A 17,271-nucleotide genomic window follows, 5' to 3' on the forward strand; every position below is an offset into this window, starting at 1 on the left:
CATTCATCTTTATGAAGGATGCCATCAAATTTCTCCAAACCTGCATGTGTCACTTAGAACCAAACCAGGATTATATCTGGTTAAACTCCTGTTTTAGGCTCTTTTGAAGAGTACAGAGTTTTCTTTAAACCTCCTCACCTTGTGTCAGATCTCTGAAGTTTGGGACTTTCGGAAGGCTCTAAATTACTTGCAGTTTCCCGGTAAAGATACCTGCAGAATAGACTTCAAATCTGACGTTTCAAATACCATCTGATCTGCAAATTTGAAATTCATTCCCTTTTATGTCTGTTGTCAGCTTTCATGTTTGTGTTGGAGCTGTTCCCCAAACCAGACCTTTATTGGAAAAAAAAAAAACCATATTTCCCTGGTGAAATGTTATGTAGAATAAACAGTTATATTGTGCTAACAGCCGTCTCTATTCACAAATCTTTTGTCACACATTTATACTGCTCTTGTTTTCTTTATCAGCAGCGGCATGGGAGCCCGGGACAAGCCTCTCTACCTCACTTGAAGTTATATGACCTCCTCATGTCAGACTCCAGAGAGCTTTCTAACATAACAACAACATCATTGATGTATCTGTTTTTTCACCATTTTTCATTTTTTGTTTTTTTGCGGGGGGGGTGGGGTGGGGGGGTGTTATTTTATTCTTCTGATGGATTTTGAAAATCCCAAAGACTGCTACAGCACCACCTTTTTGCCAAGCACTTAAATCAGCCACAAGCCTGAGGCACTGCCTTTGCTTTCTCTTTTCCTCTTTTTTTTCTTTCTCCTGGTCTGTGAACAATGTTTTTGAGGTGATGGCGAGCTTTAAGCTCACATTGGCATACTGGAAATGAGGGCCTAAAATGTCCTCTCATATTGCTTTGATTTTTTTTTTTCTTTTTGTTGAGAGATCTCTTTTCTTCTCACTCAATTGCTCTGTGTTTGCCACAAACTATCCTTATTAGGAAGATGTGAAATGCTTAAAGCATTCTTAAAGGTAGAAAATCTAAAGCGGGAAACTAGATTATTGACGCTCATCGGGGAGGGGGGGTTTACTTCAGGACATTATGAAACAACTCCATCTGAAGGCAAAGCAATGAAGGCGTTTCCGAGAATACATAAACTCTTTGTAAAGCATCATTCCTCTTACTGAAGAACTTCATATTTTCCTTTATCACGGAGTGATTGTAAATATCACCAAAATGGATCCCTCTCCTCTGTGTATTGAGCTGGAGTCCCTCTGCTTTTTTTTTTTTTAACTCTCTTTTGTTTGTTTAAGTGATTTTCTTTTTGCCGTGCAGACGGGTTCAGTGAGGGGCCACACACATTAAAGCTGAAGTTTAACGCTGTGTTCATGTCTCTCCAAAAAAAAAAAAGGACGCAGGAAATTTAAAGGCTGCAAACTGTTCAGGGTCCTCCTCAGCCGGGCAGAGCTCCTACACGGACATCGCTCCTCTTGTTTATCCTCGGGACATTATGCAGGGGTCACTGATTGAACCTTTTAGCTCCTCCTACTCATGTCAATAAGGACGCCCCCTTTTGCCTATAGCTCCGCCTTCCATCCTTTTAGTCTCATCACTTGTACAGGTGAATAAAAAAATATGTTGCTAAATGTGAAATGTTACTAAAGAAAAAAAAAAAAACATAACAGTGGGTTTTCAAGTTTTTGACTAGTTTCTTAGGTGTTTTAGAATTGTGTTAAACTTTTCCATCTTTATCTTTTTTTGTTGTTGTTTTTTTGCGTGCAAAACATTTTCAAGATATCTCATTTTTATGTCCATTGTTGCAGGGTTTACCGAGGGTCGTAAATTTCAATCCGGTGTACAAGCCTGCCTCTTTAATTTGCAGAATCGTTGCTGAAAAAACCCTTGTTTGTTTTTTCAGATATCATGTTTTACAATTTGGTCGTTTTATTTAATTATTTGCAGGTTTTACATCTATTTAAGGATGAAATGAAGTAAAAATTTGGCTTGTTTGCATCAGGTTGCATTAGTATTATTACTATTATTATTATTATTATTATTATTATTGAACCAACACCTTTATTTTTAGAATAATAAATATTTTCAGAATTTGTTGTTGGTGCATCTTTCCACATACATGTACCAACATTAGCTTCATTTTTGTGTCACAAATACTTCTTTTTTTGTTTTCTTTTGTCTGTAATAAAATGTTTAAAGTGGGAAAGTGAATGTTCATGTCTTATTTTCAATATTCCTCATTATTATATCTTTGAAGATTCATTTGTTCTTATGGCAAACTGCTGCTGTCGCTTATAAACATAATTTTGCTGAAAACACCCCCACCACCACCATCCACCCTGCGCTCTATTCGTGTAGCCGAGGTTAATTAAGAGGATTATCTTTGATGCTGAAAAAGTAAATGTAGCTGTTGTCATGTTGCTCATTATCTGCTGTTTTTAAGCTTTACCTTATTCACTTTGACTTTGTTTAATGTCTTGTAAATCCAGGATTGATTTATTTCTCTTTAAATCAATATAGTCAAACACATCATATATATTCTACAAGTTGGCCATGTTTTTAGTGCTGAATATGTTATGATGAAACTCTGGGTTGCTGATGCAGTACACAGCTTTACAGAAAACTACCTTGGTAGAAAAAACACACAAAAAAACAGCAGCCTTTTAGTTTTGAATTTCACAGTTGGATTAAAGGTAGAATAGAAATGGAATATATCATCTCTACCCCCCCTTAAAAATATGCACTACTTTCTTCTCTCTCTGAATGCATGTTATGCTGTAAGCAATGGTGACGCAGTGCCCCCTAAAGGTGATTCATAGGCAGTGTCAGGGAGTGCGTGTTGCTTAAGGGGAAATTTCTGCATTTAAAATCATACATATTAGACTAACAACCACTGATATAAAGAGGGAAGAAAAGAAAATCATGGTTCTGAAAGGTTTTAACAAAGAAGAATATGAAAAGTCTAATGTGATTTTGTTTAGATTTTATATTTTCAGCACCTCATTTGCATGTAGTTAGCTGGGGTTTTTTTTTTTTTCAAATCTACAAACACGTTTGCTAAATTTTCCTTTTAAATCAAATTCCAATTGTTAATAATCTTAAGTATCCAAGGCTCAGTCAGATTGGAGGAAAGGCATCTTCTGTCTGTCTGTTCTGATTGTGAATCCAAAGCAAAGTTTTAACTGGGACCTTTTAAAACATCAACATGATGATCCAGATGATTCTATAGTGGCTCTGAATATTTGTTAGGCTAGTTGTCTTGCAAACAAATCAATGTCTGTCTTAAGTCATTCAAATTCTTGTGTCTGCTGACACATTCTCCTGCCTGAGCTGTCAGCCATGGACACAGGTGAGTAGAATACTCAGAAATGGTACCTAAGTAAGAGTAGCACTACATCATCATTCTTTTATTCAAGTAAAACTAAAATCTGTTAAGAAATTACTCCAGTACAAGTGACAAACTACTAGGTGAAAAGGCTTGTCAAGTAGGGATAATTTAACAGGTTTTTTACTCAAAAGTAACAAGTACAATGCTGTAAAGCTACTAAAAGTACATTATTTAAAAGTTACTCAAGTAAATGTAACTATAGTTACTACCCACCTCTGCCATGGGGTTCACTGTTGGTTCTCTGATTGATTGCCTTAGTCCATCAGTTAAACACAATTCTTGTTAGGTCTTAACACCTGCACAATATATTGAATTGCAGTGCATCATTTGCAATATAGCACCATCAGTCAACTGCTTGTGGTTCTAAAATCCCCTGATGCCCACAATTGATGTGTCATTTTAATGGGAAAGTCTTAAATTGAAAATTTGATCTGCATTTGATATGCAAAAATTAGTTAAGGAGAAAAAAAAACTGAAGTGTGAAATTTATCCTGTGTTGTACATGTAAAACAATGAGCAAAAAGGCAGCGCTATCAAACCAACTCTGGTTAATGTGACTCTATCTCCATCTGCTGGTTAAGTTCATTAACTACAAGTAGTCATGTATATGACCTATACTTTTTTATTTATTTTTTGCCTGAAACTAATAAAGACAATTTCCATGTGGCATCCACTTCATCAAAAAACAAAAATTGTAAAAGAGTTTTTTTTTTTTTTTTAAGTGTTCCCTTTATCATTTTTGGATCATTTTCACAACATTATATGGAACTAATGTGAACTAAATATACAGTAGGTGTCTTGTACAGATGACACCTATAGTTTTTTCATATTCCAAACTGATTAATGCACACCTTTATAACTTTGTTTTGCTTTCTTTTGTAATGATTATGTATATTTCTGTTACTAGTTACACTATAATAATACTACAAATAGCTTAAAAACCATACAGTGTAAATGTGTCTTACAAATGAGTATAAAAGAAACTATACTTTACAAGAGTAACAGCTATAAAAACCACCAGTCAAGTAATATTGGTGTGGTGTTTTTGTTTGTTTTAGCTCTTCCAATCTTTCATCATCAATATAGTGTCTAGCGGTCCTGATGCTGCTTCCATTGGTACCCTTCAGGGGCTTTCATTTCCTCCTCAGACAGATATGAACTCCCCAGACAGCCCAGGCCTGCGGTGGCGTCATTGTCAGACAGCCAACAAACAAGACAAGACAAACAAAAAAGGATGGGCTTTTTATCAAGATCCCTGCCCAACCACTTGATGGCTCAGGAGATAATGCTGGACTGCATTTTGAGAAAATAGCCCCTGTCATATCCTCATTTGGATCAAAGCTGCCTCTTGTTGGGGGCTGCTTGCTCTGTTTGAAATATAAGCCTTTTGTTAACTGATACTAATATATCTGGGAGCTCCATTTATATAGCAGTGATGCCAGTATTATAAACATTTACGGGAGAAACTCTGTTTATTGTTTTGCAATAAATCAAAAAAACATTTCAAACTTTGAAGAAAATACTTTTATTTTGACAGGTACCTGCTATAGTTACTGAGATACAACAGATAATTAATCTCATATTGAAGATTAAAAATACAATTTTTCTATTTTTCATAACATTTTACCTGGCAAATGTGATTACAACATATATATATATGTATATAAATTGTCTTATACATATAGAGAAATGGGCTTGCAGAAAGGATTCATTCTTATTTGAGGTCAGTCAGTGGAGGTGTCCATATTTATTTCTTTGACCTTTGTGCTATTTATTGGTTTACTCATAACTTTGGATGAGTTTATTTATTGAAAGTTAAGTCTAAATAATTACATAAAGTGCCTTTGTTAATTTTATTCATCTTTGAAATAAGATATTCAAATTAATATCCCGACAAAAAAGGATAGATGAGATGATAATAGACCAGATTTAGTAAAAGCTTTTAAAGCTGGAAGGGCTTTTAAAGCTTCCAGCACCCAGGAAGGTTTTCTTTGGGGTTTGTCAGAGCTGAAACTATGAACTTTATTAAACATTCAATTTGGTCTCCGAGTGTCACAAAAGTATGGAATATCAGCATTAACAAGGACGACAGAAACCTTTAATACGAACACTAATACAACCACTACAGTTATACCTGTACATCTCCTTTGTTTCTGCTACCAGAGCTTTACAAACAGAAAATCTACTTTCCATTGTCTTTCTATGATTTATGCACAGAGCTAACTCTGTTTTACATTGGAATGAAATCACACAAACAAAAAACAAAAAAAACTGGCTAGCCTGATAGTAACACTCCTACAGAAGAAATTTCAAATGTTTTATGTTCTACAGATTGTGCTTTAAAATAAGTGCTGATTTATTGTAGAAAATAATGCTTAAATGGATGTTTCAGATAGAAATGTTAGTATAGTAGTCTTCTATAAACAGTGACATTATACAGTGGCTCTGAAAGGTTTTGACATTTAAAATATAATTTTAAACCTTGTTGTTATATTTGATGTAAAATATCCTCCAGTGTTAATTAAAAACCAACATAAGAAAAGGAGCAGCAATAATCAGTTTTCATAAGTGTGAGAACTAAAACTTTGTCGTCTTTTTTACTCAGCTTCCTTTATTGAGCTCACAGCTGCCCAATTTTGGCTTTTTTTTAAAGACATGTTCTCATTTACATCCCTCATATTAATCCTTAGATTGGAGAGAGGTTAGAAATTATCGCATCAATATATAAAGGCACCGTCTTGTTAAGTTTGAAAAAGGCCAAGAATAACATTGAAGTGATCAACTGTACTCCCCATAGACTAAGGAATAGGGTAGTAAGGCAGAACCCCTTTTTCCCCATAAATAAAATCATTGGTAAAAGTTTCCATTTTCTTTGTATATTCCTTTAATCTCAGAAGGAATCAGATTGTCGGTTTAGGCCACACTGCTGAGTGTTATTTTTGTCTAAGAAACTACACACAAACACGGTGGTGTAAGTATCAGGATCTGGGTTTTCTTTTCTTGGATGGAAAAGAAATTTTTAAGTAGGTTAATGAAATTATGGGGCCTTTTTTTCTTACATTCTTCTGTTCTCAGTTAGAAAACTAAGGACAAAGAGGAAAATAATTAACATATCTGTTTTGCTGGAAGAAAAGTAATGTTTTACAAGGCTGTGGGCGAGGAATGATCTCATAATTAGAGAGGTTTGGAGAAATTCTGCGCTGTGAAGAAAAAACATAGTCAAAATGTTTGATGCTGAGGTGCCCATACCAAGGAATGATAATAAAAGGCTGAAAATAAACTACTACAAAAACTGATACAGAATTCCTGGTCAAAAAATATTAGGGGTTTTCACACTTATCACACTATATATTGCTGCTCTTTTCATTTTTTGCCGTAGCATATTTGTTTCCTTTTTAATTCAAGTGTACAGGATGAAAATCACATTAAAGTTACTAAAAGTGTGAAAATGGTACATTGGGGTCTTGTTTTATATAAAAAATAAAAAAGAGTTTCCGTTTTATCCAGTTGTCAGTGTATGTAATATTGCAATTGCAAAGTAACGGTTTGATGCTAAAATGGGTAGACTAGAACATCTCTGGATGCATAGATCTGTAAACCAATAAGGTAACTGGACACCATGATTGAATTTCCCTGCCTTTATGCACTTATCTGAAGTACGGACTAAGATAGGAGTTTAGGGGGAGAGGTGGAAACTTGGTTTAGATAGAAAAAAAGAAAACTGAGAAAATGTAGATGCCCCAATCAATAACTTCATCACAAAATTCAACTATGAAATTGAAGAAGTCTGTCTTTCTATTACCACGCAGCCCTAGTACACTTTTGAGAGCCACTGTAGGCTAGCAGCATATTTCACATACAGAAATAGATAATGCTAAACCCTCAGTTTTGCCACACAATTTAAAGAAGTGTAAACTATTAAATACTATGTGATTGTTAGTGATACTCAAAGTAAGAAGTCTAACCTGTCATTTGTTCCTCTTTTCTATGTCCATCAATACAAAATGAACCAGCAGGGCAGTAGATTTACAGCATAATAATACTGTATTTGAAGTGTCTAAACAATCATGTGTTCATTGTGATTTTTCACATTTAATGGAAAAAAGCGTGTTCCAGCATTAAGCGGGACAAAACTATCAAAGTAAAAGCAGCATAAACAAAGATAAAACTAAATTAAGACAGAATTTTGACCTTCGGACAATTAAAACAGCATAAAGAAGTCACAAAAAATGCCTCTATCTCTAACAAGGGCGTTCCATAAGGCCACCTTTGCATCTTGTAATTTTTTTACACTTTTACTTTAGCTAGTATGAAAAAAAAATGTGCTCAAAATGAATTTAAAGAATGAATGTAAACATTTGAAGACTCAAACTAAGTTTTCCAGGTGTTACTCAGCCACCTCTTGTTTTTCCTTCTCCTCAGGAACAGACATGAAGATCTTCTGACAGAACATTGTGAAGATTTCTGAGAAGAAACAACTTGTCAACTTAGATATTTTGTTTAGCAACATTAGCAATAATGAACACTTGTACAAAAATAAACCAGAACAGTGGGTATAGGTATACTCTGACATGAATTTCATAACAGCCTGGTCTGAACAAACAAAGGAGCCGTTTTAAAACAAACAAAAGCAGAGCTTCACTTACCCAGCATTTTCTTGAGCATATGGGGTTTCTTCCACTTGTAGCCGAGCAAATATGCAGGAATGCCTGTGAGAATAATGCTGCTGCCAACCAGGCTTTCAAAAGGAGCAGCCCAGAAGGACACGATTATCATGAAGACACAGCCCAACACGAAGGTCACAGGGATAAAAAGATACACCTGTGAGAAAAGAAAAGGTAAAAAAAAAAAAGCTTTTAAATTCACTTCTATAAGGCTGCAAACATAGATTTTGTCACCTGCCTTACAAAAACAAGGCATAACAAACAAAATGCAGATGAGAGATATAGCTGAAAGCAGTTTAAATATTGTCAGAAGCGAAAGTGTGTAGTTGGTATTTATTTCATTTTTTAATACTTCAATAATAACAGACACTAAATTCTGAGAACTCTGTGCTTTTTCATGCAAAACCATATACATATATATATATATATATATATATATTGGCATATTGTGATAAAGTTCATTATAAAACTTGAACATTCGTATATTTTGGATTCATTGCACACTAAATGAAATATTTCAGGTCTTTTATTGTCTTAATATAGATGATTTTGGCATACAGCTCATAAAAACCCAAAATTGCTATCTCACAAAATTAGCATATTACATCCGACCAATAAAAGAAAAGTGCTCTTAATACAAAACAAAAAACATTTTTTTTTATATTTATCTAGAAATCCCACACTTTTCCAGATTAAGCTTCCCAGAAATCTCATTACAGGATTATTTTTTACCCCTGCTAAGGAGGTTATGTTTTTATATGTCTTTGTTTCTTAGCAGGATTACTTGAAAAATTATGAACGCATTTAAATGAAATTTCTACCAGAGGTGCGCCTCATGCCAAGGAACAAGTCATTCGGTTTTGGTGATGTTTTAAATCATAATCTGGATATGGCATTTTTTTTTTTTTGTTATTCTTCAATATAATTTGCCGGAACAAGCAGTTCCTACCTAAAACAGAGGGCGGCAGTAGCGCCTATTGACAGCTTCAGCACCTGATTAAAAAAAGTTTATACTGAAGATAAAAAAAAATACAAAATAAACAAGCCTCACTCGAATTCTCGATCTACTGATCAAAGGAGAGCAGAGTGAAGATGAGGACATTTTTACAAGAGATCCAGAACATGTGCGAGGTTAGCTATAGGTGTGAGTCACAATATTGAACAAAATTAGCTGTTTGCTGGAGGTAAAGGCTTTCAATTCTGAACTTTTCCACTGCACTTGTAATGTTTGCTGTAAGTTGTTTTTGTGTTTTTGGAGACTTCTAGCATCTTGCAGGCAGTGGCGGCTGGTAAATAAAGGGTGCTAGGGCACCATCGCACTCACCCAATGACGTTGATTAAGAAATTTAAAAAACACCCTAAAAATGTAATTATTAGGTCTTAATATTTCAAAATATATTCATATATATTTCAGATTGGTAAGATAAATATTTAATATTTAATGACGAGTAAAGCTATTTCGTTCGTCGTCGGATTGGTGATGTATTTCCGCCCTGGAAAACAAATTTTTGCCCATAGACCCTCGTTAAAAGTGGTACATGCACAGTAGCTCATCTGCAACACAGAAGTATAGGAGATCCCAGGGCACAGCTCTCCTGCATCCAGAGCTTAAAACAACTTTATTTTCAAACCACCTACCCCTCACTTCAACTGCCACAACCATATCACATTGCAACCTGTGGTTTAAACAGTGAACTAACAATGGGGATTTATTTATCTAATCCACATCAGATAATTTTATTGACATATTTAAATGGAAATTTAAAAAGCACTACTTTCCTGGTGCATTTTTCAGCATTGTTCAAATTTATATTTAAAATTTATCTCTCAAAATGAATGACACAAAACATTTTTAAAGGGTGTCATATTTTCACATATTGTTGATACTACTAACAAATAAACCATATGTAAAGAACACTTATGCTTGGTTCCTACTCAAATACATTTCAGTATTTTTAGATTAGTTAAAACTGAGTTTATGCCATTAAAAAATATGCAAAATCCTAGATAGCAATTTACTTTTGGTTATTTTGCTTGTATTTATTTTCAGCACTAAAACTCTTAATACAGTGTTTTAGAAATGCAGGACTCAGATGTCTAGAGATAAAGCAAGGAATCAAGTGTCCTGAAAGAATTTCTGAACTGAGACAACAATCCTTAGAGCCTTGTTTCATAATTGTTTTAGTAATAAAACTCAGATGTCTGTTTATTTCCTGTGTATAGTTTATCTTATAAAACAAATGGGGTGGGATTACTTCGCCTCAAAAGGAAGATAAAAGACTGCTGTTAACTTAGGTAATATTCCCACGATGAAAGGGAAACAAAGAACGGCGCGTTCATTCAATCGCCACTCCCTCCTGTCGTGGAAACACAGTGTGGTTCCATTTCCAACTCACAACAGGAGCAGTGATACAATGGCGCTTTCATTCTAAATGAAATAAAAATAGTGGAGCTCTTATGTAACTTGATGACATGTTGATGTTTTTGAGAAGACAAAGAATCTGGCAGTGGTTTAGGTAGAGCCTCGCATTATGAAGATTGAATGTTACCCAAAACACAAGGGGCTCAGTTTAAATCAGTGTTCAGACGGTACCTTAATAGGTCTTCGGAGGTCCGGCTTGGTGATGCGCAGCCACACCAAACCAGCAATTGCCATGCCAACACACAGCCAGGTGAAGAAGCTGAAGAGGTTGATGACTGAGAAGATATCCTGGGAAATGGCGTACATCATGGACAGGAGGCACTATAGCAAAATGACAACAATGTTTGCTCTCTTTGACATAAATATAGAAGATTTCCATTTTTTTTTTAAAATGGTGTTTGGTCAGTGTTTTTTTGCTGTAATAATGTTGACTTGTAATGAATTAAGGATCAATTGACATTTTCATAAAAAAAAAAAGTGAATCTTCAATATTTTACCAAACTAATATATAAGTTTATTTCTGGAGTTTTTATAAGATTCTGAGGAAAAATTATTTGAAAATTATTAAACTTAAAGTCCATTAAAAGTAGCCCTGTCTGTAGGTAACAATTAACATGATGCTAAAATCAAAGTATGCTTTCGGGGCCATGTAACTGCTTTTTGGCCTACAGGGGAACACTTTAGATAATGACCTTAGTTTACGCTAAAAGAAGATTTTTTTAAGTACAGTCTATGATTTCTGTTACCTTAAAAAAAAAACAGCAGTTTAAGGAATATGACATTAACCAGACCCATATTGCAAAACTCATGTCCAGATTTCCCATGTCCAAAACAGCTGTATAATAACTTTTGTTCTACCTTTGAATTTTTACATTCACAAAGTCAAAAAGAGAACTTTGTTGGGTAAAATTTCATAATTAAGGTGAGAGGTGGCAAATCAAAGCATTTGATTTAGTATCCAATGAGATATTAAACAACTGATTTAATAAAGATGTAGATGTTCTTAAATAGACTTTTGGAAAAAAATCTCTTTTCATTTCAGTTCAATTTTTTCCCACACTTATCAAGACCTGTGATAAAATAAAATAGAGCAACCCTTTAATCTCATACAAGTAGATGCCAGTCTACTGGCCTTTTATTGGTGAGATGCAGCCATGAAAAACTTGCCAGACCATCCAGGCCAGCACCAAACAGCTTTTGGTAGCATAAGAGTGATGGGTTGGGGTGTAATATACAAAAAAAAAAATCAAGTATGAGTTAAAATAAACAAGAACCTGAACAATTGCCGTTTTCTGACAAAATTTGCAAACATGTGATAAAAGTACATTTGAAACAAGGAGCAAAGGAAAGAAAAACAGTAGCAATTGCCTTTTAGTGTTGAATAGAAGTTCAGGCTTACTGTAAAGATCAGTGATGGTACAGGTGTAAACAAGTCTGTGTGAACCAGTCCCAGAGCAGCAGGGAGCTGACCCTCTCTGGCTCCAGCATAGAACAGCCTAATGGAGAAACAGGTGGTTATTTTCCACTGAAGCATTTCGCCTAGATACAATTTCCACCCTCAGATCTTGAAACAGCCCCTCTCTAACTCTCCATGGACAGAAATAAAGTCAATATTATGCTTTAGTCACCGTGCTGAAGTAAAAAGAGATCCATTGACGGCTCCGAAGCAGGAAAGCCCCACAAAGACAGGAATCAACCAGGCCATCACACCGAGATGGTACTCCCCGAAACTCTGCATCAAGAGAACAAAGAAACGTACACAAATGAAGTGGACAACTTGTTAAATAAAAGCTTCTGTGTGCAAGACAAAGACGTGTGTGTGGTTGTGAAGTGAAGTAAACCACCTTACCACAGCAACAGCCTCAGACTCAACCATGACTTGAGGAGAGATGGTGGTGAAGTAAGCCAAGTTGGTCAGCACGTACACCACTGTGACTATAGGCATTGATATGATGATGGCCAAAGGCAGATTTCTGTGAGGGGTAACAATCATTAAACCACAACAGAGCAAAGTTAGAATTTCATAACAGGATGAAATCTGCACATCAGAGACTGAATATATCTTTAATGTCATGCCATCCATTGTTTACAATGCGGGTCAGTGTTGATGTGGCCTTGTACTTTATCTCCATGCAAGCAAGCTTATTCATAGTTGAGGGCAATCATGCCTTTGCTCTACTATTCACAGAAGAGTCTATAAAATACTGAAATCAACCTGCATCACTTCTAAGTCACCTCTCTGGATTGATCATCTCCTCTGTAACGTAGTTCAGGTAATTCCTGCAGGGAAACAACATTTTAGGTCAACTAGGTACAACTGATTGTAAAACCTGATTTACAGCTGGTTTTTATAAAGGTGCACAAAGCCTCACCATCCACCAAAAGCAAAGAGGCCGCTGTACAGCGCCAATACAATGTTGTCCACTCCCATTTTACTGCCTTCAAATGCCTTTTCTGGTTTCAGATATGGCACATCACCTGCATGCAAAGAGAAAAAGTTGCAGAAGAAACAGCTGAAACGAAAACATCAGGAACCTCTGTAGTTTGTGGGCAACTCAGTGCAATATTTATTTATTGGTGTTACTTCTTCAATAACTCAGTGCAATACATATGTATATATATACTCTTACCCTGTATATAGCTAGCTCTTACTCATAGAAAACATATTTATTGTGCAGGAATAAGGTCTTAGCTCTGTTACACTGGTAGCCAAATAATCAACATTTCTTTGTCAAGATTCACCTTCTGTTTTTTTGTGCAATGGCAATAAAGGAAGTCTAACATGGGGTAACAACACAGTAGAACATCAGCTTGTCTCCCCTTATGGTGGCTGTGATAAAGCAATTAACAACAACTTTAAAAGGAGCGACAATTTTAATTTTTGAAGGAGGTTCATGTTGATAAGATTTTTATCCTTACTAAATTTTCCCTTGGTTCTTGTTTGTGGCCCAATTGTGCCCTCACAGGAACCAAAACCTGTGTTAAGTTGCCCTCTTGGGCACTTAAAAAGCAAGTTAAAATTCCTTCTTGAGAGCCAAATGTTGCGTTTAAGTGGTGTCTACATTGGTGAGGACATGACATATCTGCTCTTCTTTTACTTTCACACCACTGATTACATCACAGTAGGGAAAGACAGAGAAGCAGCACTAAAAAACACTAATAGTTCATTATTTTAAAAAGGTGTTGGAGTGCTTCTTAGCTGGCAACTATTTTTGTCTTGTGACAGAATTTAAACAAGGAATAATTGCAATAGATATGTTCTGTCATAAAAAAAAAGCTATCTTAAAAATTATATGAATATAAACAGTTTTTCTTAAAATACTTAAATTCAGCTGTTGTTCCAAGAATAATGAAGCCAAGAAAAAGCTGAAATAACCTGCTCAATAACACAGATTTACATTTTATTTTTTGCCTATTTTGGTAGACATGTTTTCTCTGTATACTTCTGACACTTTTTATTTCTCCCTCTGTTGGCCAGTCTGTTAACACCTGCCTTTTAACAACCTGATATCCTAAACCATTATCTTTTCAGATCTTGAAAAGCATAATGAGCTCTACACCTCGTGACATTTAAATCCCAGCATAAAAAAAACAGAATGGTAAATACACTTCAATCCACAAAGGAAAAAGTAAATTGCATCAGTATAGCAATGGTAGAAATGATGTGTGCTTGTGCTTCTCTCTGGGTGTTACTCCATTCTACCTGTTGCTAATAACTTTCTCCTAACTGGGGTTGGGGAAGCACTCTTTATTCGCTCCTTCTGTCATGGTCTTAAAATCACAGTGTCTAGGCTTTGCCACCTTGTTACCATGGCAACTGGGGGCTGTGATGGGGGGGGGGGTGCAATGGGAATAGGTGTGGTCTAATAAAAGGAGGGAAAGAAGCAGATGTCACATTCTGTTCCCGTGCATTAACATTTGAATTAATTTGTTCATTGCACCAATTCAAAGAACCATACTGTACATCAGGAGCTAAAATTATGATGATTTTCATTATCGGGATTTTATTAAATCCTCTAACATCTATGTTTCCTCATATAAAGTGTGCAGATTAGACTAGAACAGAGGTAATGATTTACAGCCGTGTGCAGCAGAAAGTATACACACACAGATACACATGCACATGGCTGCATAGCTAGACTCAATCAGCCGACTGGAACAGACAGACCCTGTGTTCACACTCTGCAACTATGCTAACCAACTGAAAGGACAGCAGCCTGCTTCATTGGGCTCATTAGCATGCATCAACAATTTGCTCATAATTAGAGACAAAAGAAAAGACTTTGTACTGTACGTATGAACAGAAGGGTTAAAAACTGATTAATAAACTTTATATTATGTTATTCTCAGGAACTTATATTGATTGTTAAAATAATAATGTTGTCCAGACACCATTATTGCCTTTTTAAAGCATAGAATTATTCATATCCATGGCGGATTTAGATTTTAATTATTTTTATTCTTCTACCAAAATTTGCTTTTGAGGTTTTAGTACTCATAAAAGTATCTCTCTAAATTTAATAAATCGCTTTAAAAATAAAGGAATATTGTGACACTTATTAGCAATACAAAATTCCAACCTTCAATACAAGTACTGTGTTTACTTTGTGAGGTTGCTGTCTGAAGTCTGAATTTCCCTGACTTGGGATTTAGGTCTTCAGGTTTGAATTATTAACAGTTAAGTGCTGGATTTTTGTAAACTGAAACAAACAAATTTGACTGTTTCATAAGACTAAAAAAAGAGTACATATAAAAAGAATACTAGGCCTGTTTTCTTTATAAGTCTGACCTATATCTTAAGTTAGAACATAATGATTTCATAATAAAATAAAAATAACAATTTGCTGCTTTGAGTTCATCACAGGGGAATAGCAATAGAGGTGAACCAGTTGTTTATTGTTATTCTATCATCTTTGAACATGAACTTTTCTAAATTGACGTAGCTTATCTTGATTGTGCCTGTTTAAAAACATCCCGTTCTGTGTCAAGTAAATAAATTGACAGATTCAGTAGACAAAAAGTCCATGAATCTATAAATAATAACCAAGAATGTATTTTGAGGGTCTAAATAAACGGTGCTTACCCGTGGAAATTTGGATGAAGCCAAAGAGGATGATGATGATGAGAGCCAGTAATTTGGATGCTGTGAACAAGTCCTGGACTTTGGTCGCTGCTCTCACACTGATACAGTTCACAAATGTCAGGGAAGCTGCAACAGGTTGGGAAATAAATGAGTAGAAAAGGACATTTGAAAAACATTACTCCAATTTTACACATTTAATATGATTAAATATATGTGGGAAAACTTAGAAACAGTTATACTCACTAAGACATATGCAGGCGATGAGCTTGGCTGCACTGTCTGGCACAGGGCATGTTGGATACAGGGGCTTAAGAAGATAGGTGGCAAACACCAGCGAGACCACATATTGGGATGATGGCCGGATGATTAGCATCTCCACCCACAGTTTCAGAAAGGCTGCAAGTTCCCCATATACCTCCAGGATGTATGTGTAGTCTCCTCCGGACTTTGCGATGGTTGTGCCCAGCTCAGCATAGCACAAGGCTCCCATGGTGGAAACAACCCCACAGGCAGACCAAATGATCAACGAGAGGCCAGCAGAGCCCGTCTCTTTGATCACACCTGTAGGAGTCACAAAGATGCCCGAACCGATGATGGTGCCAATGATCATCCCCACACCGTTGAAGAGGGTGATGCTACGCTTGAGCTTGATCTTTTCCCCCTTGCTCGGTGGACTGTTTGTTGGATCAGTGGCAGTTGGGTCAGAGACCATAGGGGTGGATGGGGATGCAGGTTGCTCCTCAATGAGACCATCCTGGATGGGGACTGCTTCAGTTGCTGGTAAAGTCAGGACAGCAAAGTAGGAAGAAATCAGACAGAAACACCATAAAACCTGCTTAGATTCTGACATGTAGAAAATAAAAGTATTTTAAGAATTGATCATTTTCACAAGTTTCTCTCCCTCTTTTTTTCTATCTGCTAACCGTATTTCAACGGATAGATACATGCACCTGCCATTTCTGTCATTTGTAAACATCATAAATCAGAAAAAGCACAACATTTACATGATCAGCTTTGTTGTTCTATTCTTGCATCAGACAGAGTTGCATCAGAGCAGCTGATGGAATAATGCAGCTCTGCGCCATGTGCCATCTCCAGGAGTGTGAGTACACACTGTACTTACTCCCCATCTTCTCCTGGCTCCCTGCTTTAGCAACACTCTCCCGGCTGCTTCTGGACTTCAGCTCCGGCTCGGCCATATTCCTTCCTTTTCTGTTCTTCTGTCTTGTCTCTCTTCTCCTTACCTTATGTGCACTCCCCTCCTGTCAGGATATACCACCCTCTCTCTTACTCTCTGTCTCTCTTGCACACCCAGACACAATTGCAACTATTCTTCTGTAACCTGCCGGATTTCTTTCTCACACCCTCAAGCACACAATCGTCCTCTCATTTACTCTCAGTGCCACCGTCACTCAGTCTGTAATCTATCTGACCCTGATCCTATGGTCTCCCACTCTCAGCATGCAGCAGGGAGGAGCTGAAACTTAGTGATGCTGCTGATGCTCGTGCCTACGCCCACTCCGAGTGAATCATGGGATAGCTCACGAATGGAAGTGGGTTACAAGAAGGGACCATTTGGGGAGGAGAGTCACGTGACTCTGTAAGCTTTTTGTTTGCTGCCCTAATCCTGTGGCAGAAGGTATGGTCCGTGTGTGTCAGCGTCTGCTCTGATGTCAGACCCTATTAGGATGGATGCTGCGGGGTAGCGCTCCCTCTACTGGCACGACTGGGGTAAAGAGTGGATCATT

The 17,271-nt window shown here is 36.4% G+C and overlaps 2 protein-coding genes across 3 annotated transcripts in view; one reads left to right on the plus strand and one right to left on the minus strand.

Annotated features, from left to right (window-relative positions):
* LOC119782195 (thymocyte selection-associated high mobility group box protein TOX-like) overlaps positions 1-2,172 on the plus strand; it is a 115,399-nt gene extending 113,227 nt beyond the window's left edge. For both annotated transcript variants that reach the window (XM_038283046.1, XM_038283047.1), the window contains one exon: positions 469-2,172. In XM_038283046.1, coding sequence (XP_038138974.1) covers positions 469-511 — 43 coding nt within the window. In that variant the 3' untranslated portion in view covers positions 512-2,172. The remainder of the gene's footprint in view (positions 1-468) is intronic.
* A 2,688-nt stretch (positions 2,173-4,860) lies between these two features.
* On the minus strand, positions 4,861-17,071 carry LOC119782194 (large neutral amino acids transporter small subunit 1-like). The gene is made up of 11 exons (XM_038283045.1): positions 16,647-17,071; positions 15,767-16,300; positions 15,524-15,649; positions 12,813-12,918; positions 12,676-12,720; positions 12,290-12,413; positions 12,069-12,172; positions 11,840-11,936; positions 10,612-10,761; positions 8,001-8,175; positions 4,861-7,818 (listed from the first exon to the last, which is right to left on the minus strand). Exons 1-11 carry the CDS (start codon positions 16,720-16,722, stop codon positions 7,742-7,744), a joined length of 1,614 nt encoding a protein of 537 aa, XP_038138973.1. The 5' UTR covers positions 16,723-17,071; the 3' UTR covers positions 4,861-7,741.
* Between the last annotated feature and the right edge of the window lie 200 nt (positions 17,072-17,271).

Source organism: Cyprinodon tularosa, unplaced genomic scaffold (assembly GCF_016077235.1).
Source record: "Cyprinodon tularosa strain WSP-4 unplaced genomic scaffold, ASM1607723v1 ctg19, whole genome shotgun sequence".
NCBI lineage: Eukaryota > Metazoa > Chordata > Actinopteri > Cyprinodontiformes > Cyprinodontidae > Cyprinodon > Cyprinodon tularosa.

Excerpts from the sequence above, each read along its gene's own strand:
- LOC119782194 (XM_038283045.1), bottom strand. The coding sequence starts at position 16,722 with ATGGCCGAGCCGGAGCTGAAGTCCAGAAGCAGCCGGGAGAGTGTTGCT. Across the intron at positions 10,762-11,839 it reads TACCATCACTGATCTTTACA|TGCCTCCTGTCCATGATGTA; the intron begins GTAAGCCTGAAC and ends ATTTTGCTATAG. Across the intron at positions 7,819-8,000 it reads TATGCTCAAGAAAATGCTGG|AAATCTTCACAATGTTCTGT; the intron begins GTAAGTGAAGCT and ends GTTTCTTCTCAG.